This window comes from Xylocopa sonorina, chromosome 1 (assembly GCF_050948175.1).
Source record: "Xylocopa sonorina isolate GNS202 chromosome 1, iyXylSono1_principal, whole genome shotgun sequence".
NCBI lineage: Eukaryota > Metazoa > Arthropoda > Insecta > Hymenoptera > Apidae > Xylocopa > Xylocopa sonorina.
In genome coordinates, this window is record NC_135193.1 from 19,935,267 (window position 1) to 19,961,597 (window position 26,331).

The 26,331-nt window shown below is 48.1% G+C and overlaps 1 protein-coding gene across 1 annotated transcript; it reads left to right on the forward strand.

Moving 5' to 3' along the window:
* The first annotated feature begins 552 nt into the window (after positions 1-552).
* On the forward strand, positions 553-25,758 carry LOC143425915 (uncharacterized). Its single transcript, XM_076898984.1, has 9 exons — positions 553-661; positions 3,801-4,101; positions 4,546-4,640; positions 15,449-15,555; positions 15,745-16,028; positions 16,237-16,414; positions 19,087-19,256; positions 20,659-24,203; positions 24,500-25,758. Exons 1-9 carry the CDS (start codon positions 615-617, stop codon positions 25,698-25,700), a joined length of 5,928 nt encoding a protein of 1,975 aa, XP_076755099.1. The 5' UTR covers positions 553-614; the 3' UTR covers positions 25,701-25,758.
* The last annotated feature ends 573 nt before the right edge of the window (positions 25,759-26,331 follow it).

Below are 26,331 nucleotides of genomic sequence, written 5' to 3' on the forward strand. Positions count from 1 at the left end.
TCACACGATGCTTGCTTAAGTCTATTTACCAAACACTCAGCTTATTATGAGCCTGTACACGAGTGTGTCGGGGCGAGCTACACTTACTCGAACCACGCGTGGTCTTAATTATCCCAAGTACCATTCCACCCGAATATACACGCGAACAGTGTTGATTCCAATTAAGTTATCAAACAATTCCAAGATCGATAGAGTGGAACGGGAATTCGCTCATGGAATGATAATTATTATTCTTTCGAGCAGCCTGCGGGCAAAAGATAAACGAAATCACTTAAGCTTTACTGGAGTGTCCGCAGGAGTTTAGGCAAAATGTAACGAGTTCGACCGAGTTCTCGCTGGGTGGGGTAAACCATCAGCGAATGGTCTTGGGAGCGACTCGAGGGTATTTTCATCGCAACAGTACTACACGTGCACTCAGCCAGTGCACGCACAGCAGCTCGACCGTTTCTACGATCTCTGTGCAACCTCGTTCGTTCGTTCGCCGTGCTGGCACACGGGCAAAATGTAACGCGGACGATCTCTGGACGGTTTGTCTTCGTTCGACTGGGAAACAGGGCGGCCAGCTACGATGGGGACCAGCTGATGCCGATCGTCGTCGTCCACGCGATGGCAATATGGCCAACATCAAGGTGGCAGTTCGTGTAAGACCGATTTCTGCCAGGTGAGTGGCAATATTTAACATATTACGATTATTAATGCGAACATAATGATGATATATTATGTCTCGTAAACATTCATTTAGAGATCTACATTGGTGCGTTTGTAGCAATTTTCTGTAGATACTCTTCCGTGAGGAAAGATGATCTTTTCATCTTAATCAACAAGATATTTTTAAGTACGATCGAAGGTTATCAGTCTGGTGAAAATGAAGTGTGTGGGTGATGAAGAGAGAGAGAGAGAGAGAGAGAGAGAGAGAGAGAGAGAGAGAGAGAAAGGATGTGGAATATTGAAAAATTAAACGAGAAGATAGACACTAATGCAAAATATTATGATAACCGAAGAATTTAGGTTGGTTCGTGGTCGAGTTTTGCCATTAAGACTCGTCTTTCTGCTGGTAAGTCGCGGTGTATTTTAAGAAACAAGCGCAAAAACCAACGGGAGCCACCGTTCACCGTGTTCGCGGCGTGCACACGCTCCCGGGAGCGTAAGGTCAAGGTTTACCGGCACGTCGCTCACCGTAATTTCATTTTTGCGAAGCGCCGCCGTTCCACGCTGGTTTTACGAGGACGGTTCGGCTGGTAATGGCCTGGTGTCTGCCGTGCAACGCGCGCACGGCTCGGGAATAATTATCTCGGAAGACGATCGTGGCGGGAAACGAACGAGGACAGAAATCTGGAGGCAGATTTATTGGGGTGCGCGGTGCGCCTTTGAGCCGCCACTTATGAACTCGTTTCTATACTTAGAAGGACGGGGCCGGAAAGTCGGGAAAGTAAGACAAACTAACAATTGCGCGGCGAACGGGAGTAATAAGGTTCGTCGACGACGATATTAAGGCCATCGAAAATTGATGGGGTCCATTTCCAAGATGAGACCTCGTAAGTTTCATCAACATTTACGAGAAATCTTACGCGGCTGTTCCACTGGATGGATTCAACGATCCATATCCGTAGGAAGAAACGAGTTAAGATTGACTTTCGATTATGTACCTCTCACCAGAACGAATGGATCGCACGTGTAATTCGTTGTGTTTGTTACCACCTTCTATTAGGATACTTGGGGGATACACTCGAGAATAACTCGCCAAACTCACGTTCAGTCATCGAAAACGAGGGCCAATAAAATCCCCTAACGAAGCATCCACTCTTGCAAGCAAGAGTGGCCAGAAGCAGCCTCGACGGGAGGGAGGTCGCCGATGGGTTTATTTAAAGCAGCGAATTTCCTGGCGAAGCCCTTGCCGATCCGGGGGATGTTCGCGCGATAAAGGATCGACCGATCCGCGGAGTGACGCGCTACGAACAGCACGACGCGTCGATGACACACGGCTCGACAGTTTAACGACTCGAAACAGGAATAACGAGACGGCCGCATCCGTTCTAGAATAACACTTGACTGCGTCCGTGGATTTGGGCGGCGCCTTCTCGCGACGGACGAAGACCAACAGGATAATAACGAACGCCGCTCGTGTTGCTATTCGCGTTGCTGTTCGCGTATACGAGCCGCCGCCACGATTCATTCAAGACTTCCTGCCGTTCGTCGAGTCTTTTTTGGGACCTGAGCCGACTGGTGTTCGACGACGCTGCACGTCAGAATGGGTGACGCGTCGCAGTTGCACCCCTTACGCTCGTTGCACCCTCTGCGATCCCCGCTGCCACGCTGTCGCGTCTCGTCAACGCACGATGGGGATGCCAGTTTATCGAAGAGCGACTCTTACACGCGTATTGGCTGTTACGTCGATTGGGGAACTTGTCGAGATCTCGTTCGTTACAAAAACCTCGTCTCTTGCCCGCAGTTTTGCTCCCATTTCCGTGCAATTGTATTTCATTCAGCGGGGGGCTCGACTGGCTTGTCGAGAGACTGTGCGCGAGCGGATGGATCGGCGGTCGGATCTCTGTCACGTGCTTCCTGCGAGTCGATGATTGATGCTGTTGATCGATGCGAGCGTGAAATGGGCTGCGTCGAATGGAATTGGTCGCGTAGTGTCCCGGAATTGTCCGTTGAATGGAACGCTCGGAAGCCAGCATGTATAACTTTATTCGAATATTCGTCAGGGAGGGGAAGATTTATTTGTCAGGCTTGTATCGCGTGTAGGAATCGTCCGCGCGATTCACTTAGATCGACGTTACAAATTCCTACCGACGATTTCCACCGCTGAATGGCCTCGCTGTATCAATTAGACCGACGATTTCCGACCGAGCGGTTCCTGAAATCATCCCCGATCTGTCGAAACAACTGGCGGGTATGAATTCGCGCAAAAAACCCTGGCTACGGGGCACGAAATCGTTTAACGGCGATTAGAGAGGATTGAACAGGGCCAGGGTGGGATCACGCGACTAGCGGGGTTAAAGCACCTTCGCGTACTCTCTTTCTATCCGCGCGATGTGCAATGGCCGCTCTTACCTGTCCCGCGTCACGCAAAATATTGTGCCGCACGATTCGAGGATCGAACCACTTCGTTCTAAATAGCCGATTGGTAAATCAGCGAGAGGAAAGTCGCGTTTTAGTGATAGATCCTACCTGATCGTACGATAATCCCGCGAGAAAGTTTCAGGACGTTCTCCAGTCCGGAGGAATCCAAGTTCGCGAAGAAGTTAACTCGGTGTTGTCGACGATCTTTTTCTCTCGCGAATTAGTGTCTCCATTCGTTCGAAATAGCGAAATAGCGTCGTCGAATTGGAACGTCATCCGCGGTTTAAGTGGATCGATTATTGTTATTTCTTGGTCAAGATTAAAGCGGTCGATGCGAAAAAAAAAGGTTATAAAATTTATCGTTCATCGTGGACAATTCACGAGTTTGTGGTCTTTGGGACACCTGCGCGCGGATTCACGTTGAAAGAATCGAACGAGTTTCGATTCGAAAGAATTTTCACGGAATTTTGGAGGGCTACAAAAAGAAACGCGAGCACCAGGGTGTACGGATCGATGAATCGGTTCTGATCCAGGCAACGCGAGAGAAAGCTTGCGTGAAAAACCGGGATATGAAAGAACCTCGGTTTTTTTCACCGAAAAGAGGAGAGCAAAAAATGTATATCTGCTGTTTCGAAAACTCGTCTACCAGTTTATCCAGTTTCGTCGATATTTGTTAACATTTTTTTTTCGTTCGCGTTTCTAACAGAACAGAATAACTCTTTTCTCCGTTACAGGGAGCTGAAATTAACGGGGTCAGAGGTGGTAATTCGCACGGATTCGAACGAAATCTGCTTGACGAACCTGAAGGTGTCTTCGAGCAAGGCTGGTGATAGTCGCGAACGGACGAGAAAGTATGGTTTCGACTACTGTTTCGACTCGTCCGACCCGGAGGCAGAGAATTTCGCGGACCAAAGAAGGATCTACCAGACACTCGGTGAAACCGTCCTCGACGCTGTGTTCTCTGGATACAATTCTTGTTTGGTAGCCTATGGGCAGAGTGCGTCTGGGAAAACGTACACCATGATGGGTAGCAAGGTATTCCATCTACGAGTAACAGAAGAAAAAATCACTCGAAATCGAGATCGAATACGCATAATTCGGCAGGAAATAACAATGTCGACGAGGCGAGGTCCTTTAATTGAGCAGCGCTGTCTCCTTCTCTATTCCCTCGGCAAATTTCGACTGGTAGATTGAAACTGTTTTTGCTCGTCGACGTTTAATTAAATTGCCCCGTGGCTTCGTACCCGCGAATGGGAACAACGTAGTTGCGGCGGGGATTTTTTTAAAAACCTGGCACGTGTTCGCGGTTATACGTCGAGCACGTTCGGTTTCAATTATGAGAACGGAGCCGTTCGATCGCTCGAGGACATTCCGATGACCGATAGTTAACGATGTGTAATTCTCTCGCGCGACTTGCCGCGCCCGTTTCGGGGCCAAGCGGAATCGACTAATGGTATTTCGCATTTTTTCTGCCCGCAGGAGGACCCTGGGCTCACGCCGCGACTCTGCGAGGGTCTGTTCGCCAGGATCGAGGAGGAGCGGAAGAACGAGAGGAGCTACCGCGTTTCCGTCAGGTAACGACGATGGAAATTCACCTTTCTAACTCTGACAATTTGACATTCAGCCATTAGAAATCGTTCTGCGATGTTGAGAGCCTTTTTCGGTTCCAAAATTAAAAATTGGCTAATTTTCAGACTCGCGGATATTAAAAATTCTACTTCCAATATATCAATATTTCTACAAATGAGAAATCGTTAGTCAACGCGAGAAAGAAATGAATTCCAGCGATATTTACAGGCTCTTGTATCACATTAAATACCCCACGATCCAATTACAAAGCTTACGAGCTCGCACGTGAATTTTACTCGAAGCCAGGTGAACGTGGACGCAAAGGCAGAGGGGCGATAATGCGCGTCCGGATTGATAAGTGTGGGAAACCTGCCACTGGCGGCGTCTTTTCTCGAAACGTGCTGCACATCGACGAGCGGTATGCCAATAGGCGATCAAGACATCGGCTGGTGTTGTCGGTCAAGGTCCAGCCGTTAGGTCAATTTTCCACGCCAGTTCCGAGCGTGGTAGCAATTTAGCCCGTCGATCGTTTCGATTCCGATTCGTTGACAGAGTAATCCGGTTCGTTCCGAGCACCGTTCCCATTCTTGCGCGATTACAAGGCTTCGCGAAGCCGGTGCTGACTGGCGGGATTAATGTTGGTCTAGAATTAAGGCGATGAGAAGTTTATCGTCCCCGTTGTTGCGCGTTCTTCTCACGCTTAAGTGGTGCGGTGGAGCGAGTGGCGAACGGGGAAGCGGTTAATTGAAAATGGTAATCGCGGCTGCTTCCCTTGGAGCGATTAGGAGGAAGTATGTTTGATTTTAAATAACATTAGTCAGGACTTTATCTCGAGCCGGGAGAATCGTTTCCCTGAAGCGACCAGGCAGCGAAGGGGGGTAAGTTCTAACTTTCGAGGAACTCTTAATAGAATCTGTTCTGGAGGTAATAGCTTCCACCGTACAATTGATTCTCTTTGGCCCTTCTCGACGCCTTTTTGGCGGGCTCTAACCGTTACCATCTTCCAATATATATATATATATATCTGTTAATAACAACTTCACCGCGATTCCATTATCTCGAGAAAACACCTTTCATTTTGTTAAATCAAATCAGGGTGAGAAAGAGAGAGAGAGAGGGAGAGAAATCTTTTTCGAAAGCCTTTGGTGAACGGTCGAAAGTTGACTCGCGACTGGAGAGAATCGTCGTTTAATCGGTCGAACAGCATCGTCTGGCCGGTGAAAATATTGTGTGTCGACTAGGGGTGGCTAAGGGTGGCGCCGTTGGAAGGGGAGGATAGACGTAGAAATCGAGTTTAGGAGTCGCGAGCTTTGCGAGCGCCGTGTTGGCCTGGATGTGTCTTGTAAGCTCAGTGCCCCGTGACTCGCAATCCTAGACGGACGCAACCAACCTCTACTTGGGTAAGAGTTCTTCCCCTTGCAGAGCACCGTCCCGATATTCACATGCACTTCCATAAATCGCGACGTTGTTATCCTCGTGGTTACGTACGAATTTCGTCTGGCACATTGCGCGAGACATTCGAGAAGAACGCAGAAATCGCACAGAGTGTTTATGCAGGTTATCGTAAACGGATAACAGTCCATCAGTGGAAAACAAAAAAATCAATACGTACTATTAAAGTACACTTTTACACATTTATCTAGCTCTACAGGATATTCAGAGAGCGAGAATTCACCTTTTAAATATCCATTCGCATCGTTTTAGTTATCCATCAGATGTTTACTGGTTCCCTGTCTATTAAAACCTATATTATCGGGTTTATTTTGAGCGCGAGAAGAGCAAGCTTGGTCTGCGCGAAAAAATTTAGCACCCCGTTCGCCAATCCGCCTCCCCGATCTCCGATTCGCACTCTTCCTCCGTAAACACCGTTTTTATTCCCATATTAAACGTTCGTCGGATTGCCTTGAGCGCGGTGTAAAAATAAAAACGGAGGAGCTACGCCGCGTTGGAACACTCGTAAAAATTGTATTTACCGTTTGGCGCGAAATATCGATCCCCTCCCGCCGTTCCTCGTTCTCTTTTTTCCTACTTTTTACCCTTTTTTTTTTTTTTCTTTCGTTTTCGCTTCGTTTTTTCGTCTTTTTTCCGGCATCCTCTCTCTTTTCGGCCGTTTCATCGATGAACGGAGGTAAGCGCACGGTCGCCGCGCAAGTTTTATCACCGCTTCGAAATTCGTACGTGTAACCGAAACGAGGCCGGACGGGAAAATTGCTCGGCCCATTGCTCGCGTTTTTTCGTCGCGCGCGTAAACGCAGCTGTGACGTCGCGATAAAAATTTCCGCCTGGAACAGGCTGCCTCGGATACGACAGGCCTTTGTAAATTACTGCATCGACACCTTGTCTCCCCGTTTCAATCCAAATATAAAAATAATTTACGCTGCAGCCAGCGAATTAGAAACCTACGTTGGTTCTCGTTTAATCGAAATCTGGGTCAAAGTTCCGTGGCTTGGGATTCTTGAAAATTGTAGAAAATAAAACAAAATCGTCGTCAATTGTTCGACACCCTTCGAAGACGATGTCGGATTCGAGCGCATCTACATTCGCGACCCGGACATTTTCGCGAGAAATCAAGTTTCCGGAAGGATAGAGCGTACCGTGGAAGCTTCACGACAGTTTGACGTTGGTTCCCCTTATTTCCTCTGCATGGATTTTTTCGCTCACGAGCGTGGAGAATCGCGAGAAAGTTCGCTTGATGTATTGCCGGATAAGCGAATCGGTCAGCTTGAGCGGTGTGTGCCTCTTTTGGGCCGCCTTCTCGTCAGTTCGCGACGTAAAATCGTTAAGTGGGTCGACGAACAAAGTTCCGTCCCTGTGCGCCCCTTTTTGGAACCGTGAATGGGGCTGCACGATAATATCGTGTGTCGAAATGAATAATTTCCATTTTTACATTACTTTGAATTTTCATCCCTTTGATTTCTCATTAGCTAGCTTTGTTCAAACGATGAGGGAGGTCGCGTAACATTCTTTATTTAAATTCAGATACTGTGATGATTGACGCTGATACGAGGCGTTCTTTCACGAAGTCACTGAATAGAAATTACAGAGCGCAAGAGGGAATATTACATACGTTGCACACTTGAAGCTGAAATTACTCTAAACTTCATATTTGTAACATAATCTCTTCGTGTTAACTACAGCATTGTCGTTTAATTGAATCTTTCTTGCGTACATTTAACTCGAAAAAGCAGAGAAAATACTAACAACTTCGAAACGAAAGGGAGAAAGAAAAATCGAGTCTTCAAGTAGTAACACCTGTACATAGTCAGACCATAAAAGTCCAAAGTCCTAGATTTCTCTGTCGTTTAATTAACAAACATTCGGCTACGGTTATCGTTCGATCCTGGAGTCGAATAAATAAAATACACTCTGACAGATCGAGAGCCGATCGAAGTCGAGGATCGACGCGCTCCTCGTTGCGCAGCGGGGGTTGAAAGAGAAAAAGCTGATGTCCCCGTCCGCCCCGGAAGCTTTTCAAAGCAACAACGTTTTTATCGTCGCGGAGTGTCTTTATGCTGTTCATCATCCCGTAACTGGGATCGTGAATCATCTTTTGTTCCGTATTGACCGTTCGGGGAAAAGAAACGACAGATTTACGCGCGTCCGGTCAGACCCGCCGCCCGCGCCCTCCGCGGCCTTTGGAATACTATAAATTCGCGTTTATACGATCACCGGCAGTTATTAAAAGTGCCAGGGCAATTCGTTGCTCGCCTAGGCAAAAATATGCGTCCTGTCGACGTTCGAACGGCTCGGTTGTTTCGACTTGGGCTACAATAAAACCACCAGCGTCGTTCATTCACGTTTCCTTCTCGCCAGTCGTTCGAACCGAAAATCCACCCCACCTCTCGTCGTGCACACTCTCGTTTTGAGGTTTAGAGAGGGAGAGAGAGTGGGGGTGGAATTTTTCAGAACGTTAACGACAATGTTACAGGGCCGCCATTCTCGTTCATCGCGCTTACGCAGGTACCATTAATGGCGGCAACCCCCATGAAAAATATTTCGCGCGCCCTTTAAATTAAAACGTATCTGAAAGCTTGCTTGCTTGTCTGCCTGCGTGAGCGTTAATAATTTCTGTTAATGGAACGGATCGTAAAATGTATTCCTTTTATTTTGTTTTTTTAAAAGAGAGGGTCGGCGGAAAAATTTCGATTGATCGAGTATCGTGGTTTTAGCGTTCTTTACGATTACGATGGATTTACGTATGGTTGCGGAGATAACTTTAGGCTGTTACGTTTTATGCGCTCCGAAAAAGCTTGTCTTTTCTAAAGGATGTTTACGAGGGATTTTTACGTCGAATTCCGATAGGTACGATATTATGCTGCGGATGGAAGATAGGGTAATTATTTAATTTGATGGTAAAGGGAGGGGATTGTTCGTATGGTTGAATGTTAACGACGGTATCACGACGTCGTAATCTCGTGAACTCGAATGGTGAAACGCGATGGCGTTCTATACATCCGCGCATCAGACTCGAAAGCAGGCGTTCGCATGCAACGCGTATAAATAAGTGGCTGACTTTCTACCAGCCCTTCGCGACTTGGCTACCTGGCGAACGTAGTCATTTTTCTATCATATTTCAGCTACAAGCAATCATTTTCATACTCTCAGTCGGATAAGACACCATCTCTCGTCTCCACGTAATGTTCAGCATTTTATTCCTTCGTTGTCCGATTTCATTAATTACATAGACGTGCCATTAAATAATAGGAAGCACTCGGTCGTCGCTGTACTTTGTCTCGTAAAGGTCCTCGCTTTTCGTCTTCACTTTTTTCCCAAGAGAATGAAATTACCTCGGATCTCCATCAAAGTGTCCCCCCGTTTCCGAAGTCGCGGCTGTCCATTACACGGCGTGCTCCTCTGAAGCAATTAAAGCCAATCTCGCGTTTAACTACGCGAATAATAGAATGTTGCAGCTTTTAAGCTTGAAAACCGAGGCGTACCTCCCGGGAGGACGCTCGTTCCTCCCTCTTTCTTTGACTTCTTACGTCCCCAGCCGGTTGAATCATTTTCAACGGCGGACGGCGCTTGGAGAACGGTGTTTTTTACGATTGCTGGCCGGTGCGTGTTGGCGAACACCATCGTGGACGCCGTGGAACGGTGCATAAACGAATTTACGGCTTCCCTGCGGCCCTCTTAATTCCTCCTTGTGTTCCTGTAACACAAAAGGAACGGAATACCCAAGGGTTGCGGCTGCTGGCGAGGAGGACCGTCCTCCAGGATTCTCGCAATGGCCGCTGTAAAAATGCGACGCGAGGAATAACTGGCGACGACGGCCACGAATTACTTTCCAAAAGAGAACGGTAATATGGAAATATTACGATTCGCTGCTTCGAATACTTTCGAGGCCACCGAATGGCTCGATAATTGTTCGATTAATCGAGGGGTGGGCAACAGGAATAAAGAGTGGATACACGGAGGTGCAGAGCACCGTTCGAAATGAACGAAAAGAAAATAAAGATAATTCAAACAGGGAGGGAGAAAAATATATGCAAAAAAGGAAGGGAACGGTAAAGGGGAGATAGGTTGTTGGCAGCCGGGAGAGCCGCGGGATTAAAACGAAGCACGGGAAGTCCAGGACGGAAGGAAAACAAACGTCGATAGTAGAAAAGGAAAACATGAATGGCGGCAAACGAAATTAGCAGCAGGAATTTTCTCAGTCTCGTCTGTGCGGCGTCGCTGCAAAGAAAAGCAGTAACAGAATTACCAACGGAAATCGATGTGAAAATAGCGGTATTTTTGTATGCGAATTTGAAATATTCCGATTACATAAATTAGAGAAAATCGCGGGACGAGCTGTGAACATTTATCGTCCGATACCAAACGAAAGAAACACCTCAACAGCCACTCGTCTTATTGGCCGTTCAAAAACTGGCCCGTAACGAGAGGAAAGTTGGCGATAATGGCGGGCTTAAGGAGCGGCAGCCTTCTGGCAGTTCTCGCGAAGAGGGTGGCACGAAACGCTCATTCATTTATCAGTCTGGCGATGGCTGTAGAGCAACGAAGAACGGCTGACTAATTAACCGTTTTCTCGCGGATATTTCCACGACGGTTTAACGCGATCCGCCTGGCGAACGTGGCGACAACAGCCACGCGGACAATGGTGCACGCGCCGTCGACCGATCGATATTCAGGTTTTGTTGTGCAATTAATTATACGTGTTAGCGAATCGTACTCTCTCGTCAATAAACGCGTCGATCCGAGCCCGGGCATAATTTAATTTACGATCTAACAACGATCCTGCGCCGTTACAATTGACATGTCCCGGTAATAAACGCGGCACCGGCTAATGTCGCGCGAAAATTGTCACACTTTCACGCAGAACCGTTAAATTCATGCACCATTTACCCGTTCCACGGTGAATGTACGATGAGAGGACGCGCGGTCGCCTCTGCCCGTAGTATCCACCCTCTTTCTTCCTCGACGCGCGTCCACCCTTTCTCTTTCAGGTGATAAATATTTCCTTTCATTTCTTTTAATGGCGGCTCAAAGTACGACGGAAATATTTAACAATGTTTTTTTCCAAAAAAATCCCGACCGTTATCCGCATTCGAGAATATCAAAGTACCAGAGATTTAAATGAATAAAAGATTAAAACGGCACGAAACATTAAACACGCTGCACGGTCAGAGTCCATAGAATCGATTCGAAAGCCGTGGCAGGGAGGGGGGCAGAAATCAAAATACACGCGTCACCAGCATCATTTACGGGGAATTTTCATTCCAGCCAATTATCAGGCTGGCGTGCAATCAATTTGCACAGTGTCCGTTGCAGGACCCCGTGGCGATACGGTCAGGGCCGTGGCAGAAATGTTTCGGCGTCAACCGAGAGGGGGTGGCTGGATGATTCGTTGGCCGCCAATTGATCAGGAACCATCGTCATTAGGCGTCGGCGTTTAACGTGATTAAGTCGCCGAATTCGTACGCGATAGCATGCCGTGCCGCTCTTTCCATCCGCAATGAAACGGTAACCGATCAAAAGCTCCGCATTACTTATGGCTGATTGATCGATAGAGCCCCTTTCCCACCTCTGTGTCCACCTCGCCGCTCTTGGCTCTCCTCTCCGTCTCTACCACGCGGCGCGTTCCTTTACCTTCTCTCACTTTCCAGTCACCCTCTGCGAGCACCTACAATCGAAGCGTACAATCCGTTTCTAACTGCGCCTCCCGATTCTTGGTCATCACGATCGGTGGTTGGATCGCGAACTCGATTCCATCCGCGTTTCGCGGTCCCTGTTCATCCGCTGCTTGTTGTCACATCGTTTTACGCTCACTTTGCTGACTGTTTATGCCGGATTCGATAGGTGTTCCGAATGGTTTGCGATCGGACTACAAACTGTTGCGGGTTAATTAATCATTCGAGCGAATCGATCGAGGATTCTTGAGAAATTTATTTCGAGATCAAGCTGTGGGTCAAAAGTAATATAACATCTGTTCGCTTTAATTTATCTGAATTATTATCCTTTTTCTAGATAATAAAATAATATTCGTAAGAATATCAATTTCCATCCTTTTCTATGATATATTCATAGATGTATCCTCGTACGATAAAGCTTTCATGAATTCGCATAGATCAAGCTGCGGGTTAAGAAGCTACATCAGTTCGATCTAATATATCTAATTTATTCTCTTTGTCGATAATAAAATAATATTCGTAAGAATATCAATTTCTATCCTTTTCTACGATATTTAGATGATTATTCATTATTATTCAGATATAGCAGCGACGATTTGGGAAATTGCAACAGCCCGCGGATTTCCTCGCTCGCTCGCCGATCCGCGATCGCGCTACCCGGTTGACCCAGTAATATCGAGGGTCGATATTTACCAGCGTGGGGTGTCTAACATCGTCTAACGTTTCGTGGGATCGCGTGAACCCCGCGTGTGTGTGTCTCCGTTCGAAACCGGGCTTCTCTCGTTCGGTAGGTGGTGTGGGTCGACGACTCGTTAAACGTCGCGTGATTACGACGAATCTTTAACGCCGGTCGAAGAAGCAATCAGCCTGGTCGAATTAGAGGAGCTTTATCCCTCGCCAGGACTTGGATCCCTCGGAGAATTATTCTGAATCTGAAATTCGAAAAGAAGCTCGTTAAAGCGGGTCGTGGAGGTCGAGAGATCGAGACAGGTCGAAGCGCGAGCGAGATTAAAAGCTGGGTCAGTCAACTCCCCCCGTCTGGTCTTCGCGCAACCCTTTCACACCCTTCCCCGTTCTTTCCTCTCGCGTGAATCGTCAAGGTAAAGGCATCGAGGTTTTTTTTTTTTTCAAACGATTAAACAGTCGTGTGCGCTCGTTCGCGCGCGTATCGATCTTTGGAACAGGGGCAGAAAATCTTGCAGCTTTCTTTGCGCTGCACGGATGGCCGTACTGGCGGATCGATTCTTCTTTCGACACCGTTTCGCAGGCGTAATATCCGACGAGCACGAGAGCTTTCGTTTTCTCTACGCTCGACGCCGATGAAAACGAGAGCCACTCGACAAGTTTAAAGCTTCTGACGAACGATTTCCCTGGGGTGGCTTCTGCCTGGGATTACGTTAATTAACGCCGATCAATCGGTTCCTCCCATTCGCGGGATCTGCTGTTGTTAATTTCGAAGCAAACGGCGTCGAGCATCGTCGAATATCGTTTCGATCTATCCCCCGTTCATCCAATCCTAAACTTCTCGCCACAACGGAGAATAGATCGCTCTCGTCAAGAGTAAATTTAGTACGCTTAGATCTGAGTCATCCCCGCGTAATTCTAAGGCTGAAAATCTAGCGCGTGATCGTTCGAAACGTTTGACCTTTCGAAGAAGGCAAAATGTGACGCGAAACTTGGCGACGAAAAAGGTACGAGGAACGCTCTTTCACTTCGGATAGTCTGACAAATATTTTTATTATTCGACAACGCGTTTGACCAGAATTTTTCCAACAGCGAGCAGCCTTTGACGGGAGAACGAGGTACAAGAAAACGCGGGTCAAACGTTAAACGGACAATGGTGGGTGCAGTTATCTCGGTTAAACTTTAAATAGCTTCCTCGCGAATCTTTTCAGCTGGCTCGCAGTCGTCGCGGGCGATAAAAACCCGGCGGGTACACAAAGCTTCCGGTCGGTCTTTTAAGGGCGAGGGTAATTTTCATCTCATCGACGGGCTGCAGCGCGTTTCGCGATCGTAAATGCAAATAACTCACAGCCCGGGTGGTTCGATCGTTCCTCGAGATTGAATTTCCCGCTAGTTTCTTCGTTGCAACAATTTCGCATTGCAAAGTTTCCCCTCCCTCCGCCCCTGAAGCATTCGCGTCAAGAAACTGGATCATAAATTACGAACAAATTATTGTTGCCGGTATTACGAAATAGGAAAAGTTGGATATTACTTCTTTCGGTCAATTAGCAAGTTCCCAAGCGGGGAAATTAGCTTATCTGCTTAAAATTGAGAAGCGGAAACGAGGAATTTAAAACGCGTCGTTATCGCGATCGCAACGTCTGGCGCATTGGCGAAACGGAAGCCGTCGATGAACGAGGCAGAGGCCGGTTCAAAGAGATCTCCGCGAAGGCGAGAGAAGATTTCGGTAAATTTAGATGAGCCTCTTTCGTTCTCGCTGCTTCTCGCGCGTTTCTTGCACGCGTGCGAACATCAGCGACGCGAAAATCAGGGCGGAACGAGCCACGTGGGTCTTTTGAGGTCAAGGAGAACGATGGCGAACGGTTGGCGGCGATTCCGGGCGGTTCGTTCGATTCTCTAATTTCCGGAACCGCGTTCGGGAACGCGGCCGCGTTCGTGGCCACCCTCATTCATTCGTAGGTAGTTCAGAAGCCTCCTGAGCAACGCTGAATACTCGCAACAACCAGAAGCCAGACCACCGACGACCCTATTTACTTTGAGTCCAATTCCGTGCTCTGCTCGTGGTCTGCGGATGAAATACGTGACGTCAAAAAGCGCAGAATCTCCTCGCTCGCTACCAGCGACGGGGGTTGAAGGTGCTTCGGATGGAAATTCGAGGTGGTTTGAATTTTTCCCTGAGAGAATGATCGATCGTGGCATCTCGATTGAAATTCTCGAAATTCCTCGATGGTTCTTTGAAATTTTGACGGTTCCTCGCATAGAGGCCCGCGCAGGTGGACGGATGAGCTGGCCAGGCGAGCGTGACGGAGAACGCGCGACGAGACAAAGAGGAAAGGGTGGTATTCGAGTAGAAAGTGTTTTCGAAACTCCGATCGCTGTTAAGCGGATTTACGGTCGCACGTGCGGACGTTTCACGAGTACAACGGAGCAGATAATGACGTTAAGAGGATCCGGGAGCTTGCGGTGGACCGGCTGCAAGCACAGGTCGGACGAAAAGTGTGCGCCTAGCAGCCGATAAATTTCGCAGCCCCCTCTTGGCCGCCCAGTGGCTCTCCTATTCGCCGCGAAATCGTATTGTTTAAACGACCGATGAATGCCCACGTGTCCACGGGGCCCCATGAATGGTATTATCGTGCCACTGTTACGTTTATCTCTTTGATATTCGGCGTGTGTCGCGTGCGGGGTCACCAGCGATTACATCGGTTACTGGTACTTGTTGAACGGCCACGGTTAATGTAATCCGTCGTTGTCAACGATACAAAACGGATATCTATCGGGTCGGATGTATATAAATACGGAAATCCATTTTGCCAACTTTATTTTCGCCTCTCTCTAATTTAATGGATTATCCGTTCGGTGATAACTGTCTCGGAGAATGAATGGATTTTTACGAGTACTCAGAGATGCGCGAAAATAGAGCACGATGATATTAACGATAATAGCAGCGACGATAATGTATCGTCTTGATCGATATAACGGGAGCTGGTTGAATTCTGTTTCAGTTACTTGGAGATATACAACGAAAGAGTGAGGGATCTCTTGAAGCCGTCCTCGAGCACGAGCGGATTAAGAGTTCGCGAGCATCCTCGACTCGGCCCTTATGTTCAAGGTACGGGCAATCGCACGTTCACCCGTTTTCAAAGCTCTGCGACTTCGATTATCGAACCAGTAGTACAAAAAAAAGGACATAGTCGAGATTCTCTAGTCGATAAACATTCGAAATTTCTACCACTCGTCGAATTCGAAATCGTCATCTAACAAACGCTCTAAATTGTTCCCACGATACGTTCGACGACAGGCCTGACCCAGCACGTGGTCCGCAACCTGGGGTCATTGATGTCCTACGTGGAGGAGGGTTCGAAGGCCCGGAAGACAGCGTCGACGTCGCAGAACCCGAGCAGCAGCCGTAGCCACGCTCTCCTGACGATCGCCGTCGCGGAGGACGCGCAGAGCGTCGCGAATGGCGGTTCTTCTGTCGCGAGGAGGAACGACATCTTGCAGCGCGGTGCCAGCAAACTGCGACTGGTCGATCTGGCCGGCAGCGAGAGCGCGGCCACGTGCAGCGGTGTTCATCGACTGAAAGTGAGTCAGTTTCTAAAAATAATACCAAACGGGCTCGAACGGACCGGCCGATCGATAAACCCTTTTGGAGCAGGTAGGGATCGCCGGTTTTCAATTTTTGGCGGCAAACGAAGTTACAAAGGGGTGGCATAATTGCGACGCTGGCAGACGTTAGGCTGGGCGAGGGCAGGAAATAAGGAAGAATTGTGGGTGACACGTGTATTTACAGGAGGGCGCGAATATAAACAAGAGTCTAGTAGCTCTAGGGAACGTAATATCAGCCCTTGCGGAGAGGGGCTCGACCGGAAGTGGTCCAGGGAGGAGGTTCATCCCTTATAGAGATTCTTCGCTTACTTGGCTGTTGAAGGACGCACTTGGCGGAAATGCCACTACCATTATGCTCGCCAGTAAGTGTCTTCCCTTTGATCTTCCCTTCTTCTGCTCCCACTTTTCCCACCCTCGCGATCTCCATCGCCCTCTTATCCTCCTCCGCCGTCTTCCCGTCTTCCTTTACCCTTTTCCCTGCCCCCGGGTCCGTCGCATTTATTTTTAGTAGACGCGTATCCACGGTGTATCCACTTAAACGATGATTTACACGTCCAACGAGCGGCGTTCCCTTTCACTCCGATTCGTCGCTAATCCGTTTATACGTCCGTTCCAGATTCGCTCCTCCAGAACTCGCCCGCGTTCCGTTCGAAACGCAGTTTACTACTCCATTTCATTTCTGTCCTCCCGGTCGCTCCAGGAGATCGCGATATTTAATTCGAGACGACGACTCAGCTTCCAGGACGCTGTAAAAAAAGGGAGAAAAAAATAGAAAAATAGAAGAAGAAAGAGGAAAAGAAATGAAAAATTGACCGTCACTATTCCACCCCTGGTCTCTCTAACTCTTCTCGTCTCTTACCGGTCCGCTCGATGCCCTTTCCCTCTCCGTTGCCACTTAACTCCAGCTTTCCATAAATTCCAGTTAATTGCAAGAGGAGAATTATTATCGCGAGCCTCTGATTCATGAAATTATACCCGCGATACCGGAGCCCGGCCACCGGCCCGGATGGTAATTGGTTTAAATGCTTTTCCAGGCCGAGCTAAGGCGCGGAGATTAAAATTCGATAACCGGCGCGAAAACCGTGGCGACGGGAATCGGTAAATACGAAATCCTTTAAGCTTGTCGAAGTCGCCGTTCCGCGCCTGCCCCTCTCAACATCCTTGGCGTTAAACGGAACGCGACTATTCTAACGATGTAGATGTGTCGTAGATAGGTACAGCTGTATGTGTCTGCGTTCATATGTATATACGTATACATACATACGTATATTTTGTATATAAATGTATATAATCACGGCTCGCTTTTCACCGTAGCTTCGATCCATTTTCCGTCCCGGAGACCGCCACGGCGATAAATCTTATTTTTAAAGCTGGCAGCAACGAAATCGGTATTTCCGTTCGTTCATTGGAGAAACGAAGTTTGGTAGTAACTCTTGTAAATAGGTCGCTCGTAAATCTTGTAGAATTTGACGGTAGTTAGACGCGGCACGTAGAGAAAATACTGTGTACACAGGAGCGGGGAAATACTTTTTGCAGCGCGCGTCTGGTAAGGTGTTTCGCGTATTCGGGGGATGAAACGGATCGCTCGCGGACGGAGCGGATTTCAAATGTGAAACACACTCGTTGGTCACTACCAGCGGAGCTGGTGGAGGGGAGCGTAAAATACTTGATTTATTTTTTTCCAACGAAATATTCTATTGACCGAACGAAAAGCGCGCAAGTATTTTCGGACACCGGTCAGCTTTTTACCTCGTCAAACAATTCCGAGATTCGATTCTGTTCAATTGAAAAATGTTTTTGTTCCGCAATTTCCAGTCTATCGACAGGTGGAAATTTCTTTTTTTTTTTCTCTGCTGTACACACACATATATATATATATATATATATATATATATATATATATATATATATATATATATATATATATATATAACTACCGCTCCGGCGTTTGAGTCTGGAAAAAAACTGCTCTCATCGTTTGTCCGGCTCGTTCCATTCTGATTTTCAATCAGTCCCTCGCAAAAGTAACGCGCCTTTTTGTCGGACGTGGATATTTGTCTGTGAAATAGACTGCGAGAATGCCTCTCGGTGAAATTATTTCGTTATTTCCGGTCGAATGGTCGGGCACGCGGTACGTCTAACGGCGAATAATAATCGCCTGGGTCGGGATACAAAAACGATCGGCTAATTACTGCGGTTCGAAAAGAACGGCTCGCGCTCGTATCCCAGCCGCGATGCGTATAATTAATCGCGCGGCGAAATATTCCACAAACCGATGACCATCGGCGTCCAATTGAATTGCTAATGGCATTCGAGCTTATTATCGATCCCGCGCGGTAGAGGGTGGGACGTTTAATATTCAGTGTCTGGATTAATGATTGACGAGCACGGATCGGTGGACGTACGCGTGGCCCTTTCTTCGTCCGTGACGTCTGATCGAGTTAAAACTCGCATCGTGACGTTTTTCATTTCGCGCAAGACTTGGCTCGCGCGTGGAGAACGCAGGGGCATCCGATTGATTTTCTCGCAGCAGCGACTCGTCCTTTTTTCTTTACCTTATCGGGAGCAAATTTATCGCGTTACAGCCCGTTTTTAAAAACGCGAGCGTAATTTATCGATCGAACGAGTGCGCGTGTAATTGAATAATGTAATATCCGGCGAGATGAGATTTAGGACCGCGCGGTACAAAACGAGCCTGTGGTTCTCCAGCAACAACGCGGGTACTCAAAAGCTTTGCCGCGATCGTTAATGATTAAACGTTAATAATTTACGGGCCGTGCACAAGGGTTATTGCCACGGGTCTTAACGGTGTATCGGTTTGGAGGTGGGCGGGGGCGCGTTATTCAGGACGCGATATTTCAATTTCCAACTAATCGCCGCGACTTAATTAGAAGGGAAAAATGGGTGATTCCAGGGGGACGGAAAATTGGTAACGCGATAGTAGATGTTCGATGGTTAGCGAACGCGTAACTGCAGTTGAAACAGTGTAGACGTTGATTACAGAGAGATCTGCTAGCCCGTATCCTGTTTCCAGCAATCTCGCCAGCGAGCGGAAGCTACAACGAGACAGCGCACACGCTGCGCTTCGCGCAGAGGGCGCAGAGCGTGGTCAATCGGCCGGTGGTCAACGAGGACCCCGTGGCGAGGATCATCCGCGAGCTGAGAGCAGAGGTAGTCAGGCTGCGATCGTTGTTAGAGGAAAAGGTGAGGTTATTAATTATCTCTCTGGACAATTTATTTCAATTTATACGTCTAATCGCATAATCCATCGAATCTTTTCTCTCTCGTACACCGTGCAGCTCGATGTCGTTGCCGAACCTGATCCAGAAAAGGATAAAGAGAACGAAATGGAAGTATGGAAGTAAAGCGAGATTAGAGTAGATTAATATTCCATTATTTCGAAATTTCTGGCTCTCGCGGTTGATTGAAATTTATTTATTCTATCCAGCCGCGTGCGCAACGCAAGGCGAACCGCATGAAAAAAGAGCGGTCCTTTTTCACCGATCACCGGGACAAACAAAATTTCCCGAAATGGGACCGGGAATTGAATCATGTTTTTATTAAATCAATTGCGCCGCGTTCGCATTACAGAGGCGTGCTCGCAAACAAGTGGCAATAACAGTATTTTTCGCAGCATGAATATTAATACGAACGAGGATTCGCCGCGGCGAATAGAAAAATAAATTCGCAATTATCGAAGAAAATCGTTGAATCGGTTTTATTTAAAATCGGGATCGATTCGACGGGGCCGTCCCGCGTTCCCTGGCTGGCGAACGGGTGCTGGTTACGGCCGCGAAACGCGGATAAATCGGGCCGGTTTATTATCGAGCGCTCGAATCCGACATAAACTCGTATCGTCTGATCGTCGTTACGCAAATGAAATGCACGGAATCGTTTATTTGATACTCATTGAGCGCGCGTGCGCGATCCTTCCCGTAGATCGCTCGGACGAGCGCTGATAAAATACAGCCGGCAGGTGCGCGCGTTTAACGAGTGATCCATGCGACGTTTCCACCCCTCGTGTCCGCTGGGTGTGGATTTTACAATATCCTTCGTTCGTGTTCCGCGTTACGCAATCGATCGTTAATTAGCCTCATCGAAATCCGCTGCGCCGTTATGATCGTCGCTATACCCGTTCGCCATTCGTTCTTCCGTTTTGTTTCGAGCTCTGCTGCGATTATCCTAACACTTTCGTTAGAACACCTCTGAATTGCATAAAAACACCATGTAGATATTTTAGAAAGAGTCCAATTCGACGAGTAACAACGATAGACTCGTAAACTAATTTATTTCGAGCTCTGCTTGCGATTATCTTAACACTTTCGTTAGAACACCTCTGCTTTGCATAAAAACGATATCCAAATATTTCAGAAAGAGTCCAATTCGACGAGTAACAACGATAGACTCGTAAACTAATTCGTTTCGAGCTCTGCTTGCGAATATCTTAACACTTTCGTTAGAAATATTTCAAATATTTCAAAAAGGAGTCTAATTCAACGAGTAACAATGTCAGACTCATAAGCTAACATAGTATTTCGAGTAAACTGAAACCAAAAGTGTATTTAAAAGCGTGATAAAAAAAATGGTGGAAAATTCTGTTTCACAGAGCACAGGAGCGGACGCGAAGGCTCTCTGCTGTTGCCAGAAGGGTGAACCGGGCCCTATCGAAGCCGGCGATCAATCGTCGGAAGAGGAAACCGAGAGAGAATCAACTAGACAATCCGCAGAACAGAATCCAGCGGTGAAATCCCAGGAGGAGCAGCCAGAGTCGAGGGTGGAAGAGGGAAAACGGCCGAGGAGTCTCGTTCCGCTTCGAAGATCCAATTCCAGCGATAGCGTGACCACGTGCGAGCTCGGCTCGCCCGTAAAGAAGTTCGGCTCTGCGGAATTTTTGACTGCGAGGGATCGTTTCGCGGGCAACTACAACCGCGCGAAGGTGACGGAGCTGAACGACGACGAGGACGAGATCAACGAGATCCACGAGTCCGTGTTCGTCGACATCCCGACGCTGGTCGCGGTTCTGATCAAACCGGACGATAACCTGCAGGGATCGTCCGTTCAGATCGAGGAGATCTGCTCGGACGAACCGATCGAGTTCATTGAAAGGGGCCACGAGGCGTTCGACGAACCGGAGAAACAGGACAGCATCGATCACGACGAGAGAAGCAGCTCTGTGAACTCGTACCACGCTTCCGGTGACAACGAGGCGGAAGTTTATAAAAATGCTGAATGCCCAGAGGCGAGATCGGTCTTGAAGCCTAAGGAGAAGCCGAAGTTTCGCAAGCAGGACTCGGTAGACGTATTGCCGGTCTCTGTTCTGTCGAATTTGCACACGTCGAAGAAGTTCGGGTCGGTGGAGACGATCCAGAGGAAGAAGGACCCGCCGTTCTGTCTGGAGAGGTCGCATACGAACTTGGAGAGACGCTCGACGACGGCTGTCCCTGATAAATTGAAGAAATTGAATAACATCCGGGAGATCGATGATCAGAGGGCGTCGAGCAGGGGTAATTGGAGGGCGAGCCACGAGCAGCTGCAACGGAAAGGTAGCAACGACTCGGATAAGAGCTCGAAGGAGTCGAACAGTCAATCAGGATCGAGGGGGAAGAATTACGCGAGGAAGCCCAGCTTGGAGAACCTGAAGAGGAAGACCAGCAAGGATAGCAGCTCGAGCAGCTCGAAGGACGAGCAGATTCTAATATCGAGTCTAGCTCGCGACAAGCTAGCGCGTAGAAAGAGTTCACTCGAACAGGAACCACCTTCTACGAGGAATCACACGCCTATTCAGAAGGTGAAACGAGCTGAAATCGTGGCTGCCGTCACGGAAAGGTTATATTCGAGTAGAAAACCGCTGGAGGATACTTCAGGGTTGCGTTCTCCACCGGAAGGGGGCGATGCGAAGTCACTGGCGAGGATGAAGCTGCAGGAGATCTCGAGGAAGATGTTGGGCAAACGAAGACGCGTCTGCGTGGACACTCAGACGGATTCCTCGAGAACGATTCGTATGAAGGACATTGCGACGTTGACGGACACACCACAGATAATCTATCAGGATGTCGGGGTTTTGACGGATCATTACGAGGTCTGCGAGCACGTCGCGAATCAGAGGACACCCGTGTTGAGGGTAAAAGAAATTGCTACCCTTACAGAGAAACCTAAAACGAATATCGTTAGATGCAAAGATGTGGCTAGTCTAGCAAACGACCTCGAAGAGTACGATTACGAAATTCATTCTCCGCGCAACGATTCTGGGATTCTGTCAGATGACACTCAAAATTATGCAGAGAGTAATCTGAGTAGCACAGAGGCGTTCGATTTTTGCCAAGGAATCGACAAGAGAAGAGCGTACGCTGAAAGTTCGACGAACACCAGTATCTTCTCTTCCTGTCGCAGTTTCGCCGTGCAGACACCGCGATTGGACAGCACAGATCGTTTCGAGGCGCAGAACAAAACGCAAAATTGTGTTAGACACTGTTGCAAATCGATCCAAAGCTCGCTGAGTCACTCGTCATCGAAAAGTCCTGAGAAGAGCGTGATCTCTATATCGTTACCAGACGCCATCAGCATCGTCATCGAAAGTGCCAGCACGTTGGAGCCCAGGATCGCAATAGTGGACAACGACACCCCTGGACAGAATTTAAAACCCCTCGCGAAGGACGAGGGGGTCCAAACGGACGAATGGAACGATCTTCGTAATGACGTACCGTGTTCGAGGGAGGGGGCGAGATCGACGCCCAGCCAAACCGATAGCAGGGTGTTCCGGATCGAGAACATCTTTCAGGACCCCAACAACGTGGCTAAGAATCCGAGGGTGGATACGGATCGAGCCGAGGGGACCAGTATAAGGAATTCCATTACTTTAAGGAATTCTCTGGGGACATCTTACGTGTCCCAGGCGAGGGAGGGCGAGCACCAACCGAAAGGGCTGCGTGCCCAAGGATTTATCAGGGACGGATTAATCACAGAGGCGTTCATCAGCCGTAGACGCGGTTTTAATTTCAGGAAAGCGCCCAGTTCGGTCGTTTACCAGGATCCTTGGAGGAATTGGCAGGTTCCTGTTGCTCTGGCGAACGCGAGTCATCGGGTAGATTGTAGAAAGGGACTGGAGACAGTCCCGTCCTCTTGGCAACCGACGATCAACGAAGTTCCGGTAGACAATCAGAGTAGATCGCGCAGAAGTCGCGTTTTGGAGAACGTGCCAGTGTTCAAGGAGTCCCTGGTGGAATCTCGTTTAGTTAGCAGCGATGAAACGTCTGAGATGAAGTCTACTTCCTGTAATTCATCCACGTTGACTAGTATTATGGATTACGATTACGGTTTCTCGGATGATAGCCTGGATTATAATGAAAATAACGTAGACAGTGGATCGAAGGGGTTGTTTAAGACGAAGATGGCAACAGAGGAGCGTGAAAATCTGTGTCCACCTGATGTAGTGGCTCATACGAAAAAGGATCCAGAGAAAATCGAGTCTGTGAACGATTTCGAGGATGGCCAGGTGGAGTTCCCTAAGAAGACTCCCACGATATCGATGGATACTAAAGTACACGATTACAAGTCTCTCATTATGGGCACACCTTTTTACAAATACGAAGAGGCTAACGACGAGTCTGACGCTCCATCGAACTGCGTGAATAACTCTGTAAAAAAGAAAGTGTCCTTCTCCAGTTCTAACATCTCTGAAAGAAGACTTGATCAAAGCCAGACTGACCTAAAACAGGATTTAGCAAAGCTAACCTTGAAGTCCATCATCAAAGAGAAAAAGAAGAAAACTGTGTGCGAACCGATGAATTCTTCAAACGACGAGACAGACGATTCTCAGCAAGAGGAGAAGGTCAGTTCGATATCAGAAGACGATTGGAAGGTGAATGCACGGTCCACTAGCTCTGAGCAAAGCAGAGGAGATCAGGATTTAGCGATGCCCGTGGAGGACTCGAAGCAGGATCGAAAAGTGAAATTCCCTATGGAAGAGTTATTGGAGAACGCGTGCAGCGAGTCGGACAGCTGCGAGAACGTCGACGCGGACGAAGAGGAGGGCGCGCCTTTCGACTCGACGAGCAGGAACGTCCTCGAGGAGTATCTGAGCGAGGCGGTGACGTTCATGCGAAATCTGAACACCATCAACGAGTACGTGAACGGGACGAGCACGCTCGATAGGTGAGAAACAATCTTTAAGGGAAACATTCTCGGCCTCCGGCTCTCGAGGGCCACTCGAGAGCATCCGACGATGCTTTGTATACACCCTCGAGTCTATCGATTTTCATTTTTAGATTAGCATCACTGTTTTTACAGCACGACTCGATGTAACTATTTGTTACAGCGTACGATCAAAAATATACAAAATAAATTAATCATTCCACATCATGATAAAATGTGACCATCCACTGATAAAAAATTAAATATAAATAAATTAATAATTAATCATCCATTGATAAAATATAATTTTTTCAAAGGTATCTCGTATCCCCGTGCCATGGACCAGGTGCAAAACGAGGTTCTCATCGAAGAATTTGTTCTCCAACCTGGAATCGCGATTGCTCGGAGTACACGAGTCGAAAGGCGAATCGAAAACGCGAGGATGATTCGAAATTGCAGAATTCAACGGAAGACGTTGACGTCGAGGTTCCTATGGAGTCGTACGCGAGGTGTCTGAAGGGTATCGAAAGGCTGGAGGACTGCATACGAAGGGTAGACACGCACAACGAGCTGCTTAGGGAGAAATACGGCGTAAACTGCGAATCTGCTGGCGCTAGATCGAGTCTAGCGAGTCCCAGCACAGATTTTCGCGTGCCGATCACGAGTCACGAGCACGAGGCTCTGGGAATCTCCCTGGAAAATGGTCCCACTGTCAGGGAACAGAGAAAGGAGGACGATTTGGAGAAGAAGATCTTCGATCAGCTGATGAACGTCGCCAATTCCATCTCTCTTCGAAATTCTAACAAATACCAAACTCGCGTGACCAATCTATCCGACTCTGTACCAAAGACCCCCAGCAGTTACACGAAATTTCGCGAGAAACATAATTACGCGACGAAAGATCCGTTTTGCGGAGGTGTCTGCGGAAGCTTCAGCTTAGAAGAGACTTCAGATGGGAACGACGATCACCAAGACTTCACTACCTACGAAATAACAGGGAACCTCTCTGTCGGACGGTCTACGTCCATCGAAGACTCGAACGATGACTTGGACACCGCCGTGGAAGAAGAATTCCTACCCCTAAGAAGATTCAATCATCGTTCTCCATGGTCAGCCAACGCGGATCGCGCTGCGACGCCTTCGAGGACCATCGGACGCGAGAGCTCGACGAACTACGGTTCTCTGTCGAAATACGACGCGATAGATTCAAGGACTGCCGATTACGGTTCATCAGGGAAGCTGTGCAATTCGAAGGGAAATATTCCGTCACGAGTGTCGACTGGTAACTCGCGGGGGTGGTTCCAAGAAACGGACGATTGCTCGCGAAGAATCAGGGACGGAAGTGGCAGGGTGTGCGCGTGGTCGAGGGATCGGTCGGAAGTCGAGGGCGCGTCGAGCGAAATGGTGCATCTCAGGGACAAATTGAAATATCCCGGAAGTCCCAGGGCGAGATTTCTGGAGCTTCTACGGGAGAGGCGGCGAATCGTCGAGTGCAGCCGTGGCGCGAGTGCCTTTTGAACAGATCCTCCTCCATCCCTTCGTATAATATATTTTTCTATTGTAACGCGTCTGTCTCTCTGTCTCTCTCTCTCTCTCTCTGTCGCGACGTCCAAGACACGTCTCTCGCTGTAAATAATAGATTCGAGACTTTTCTAACGATCATCACCACGTAATTCTTTAACTTGTCGATCTTTCGAGTGCTCTGTCAAGCTCGTGTAATTCGCCCCTCTATTCGTAATATTAAAGTATTTTCTTTAAGCCTGCGCGTTTCTTCTTTTCTTCTCTGCAGCGGATTCTACAAATTTTTATTGAGGACGATTCATTAAACTTCGCGCGACAAGTGACGGGTGAGACGTAATTTGGAAACTTCGCAACAGTGAACGAAAGTTTTCAACTTAAACCTTTAATTTCGTTTTAAATCCTCACGTTTCCATTGCCCGCGTGGAATCGTCGCTTTTCATTCCTCTCAATTTGCCGGTGCCCATCTTTTATCGTTACAACTTTATTATTTCTGGCGTCCTTTCGCGTCAACCATCGACGATAAGAATTGCGGTATTAATTGCGCTTTTAATAAGAAATCGTCGCAGAACGCGATTTCCGCTGACGAGGCTGCGAGACGCGAATAAAATAAGTGTGGACTCAGTGGAAA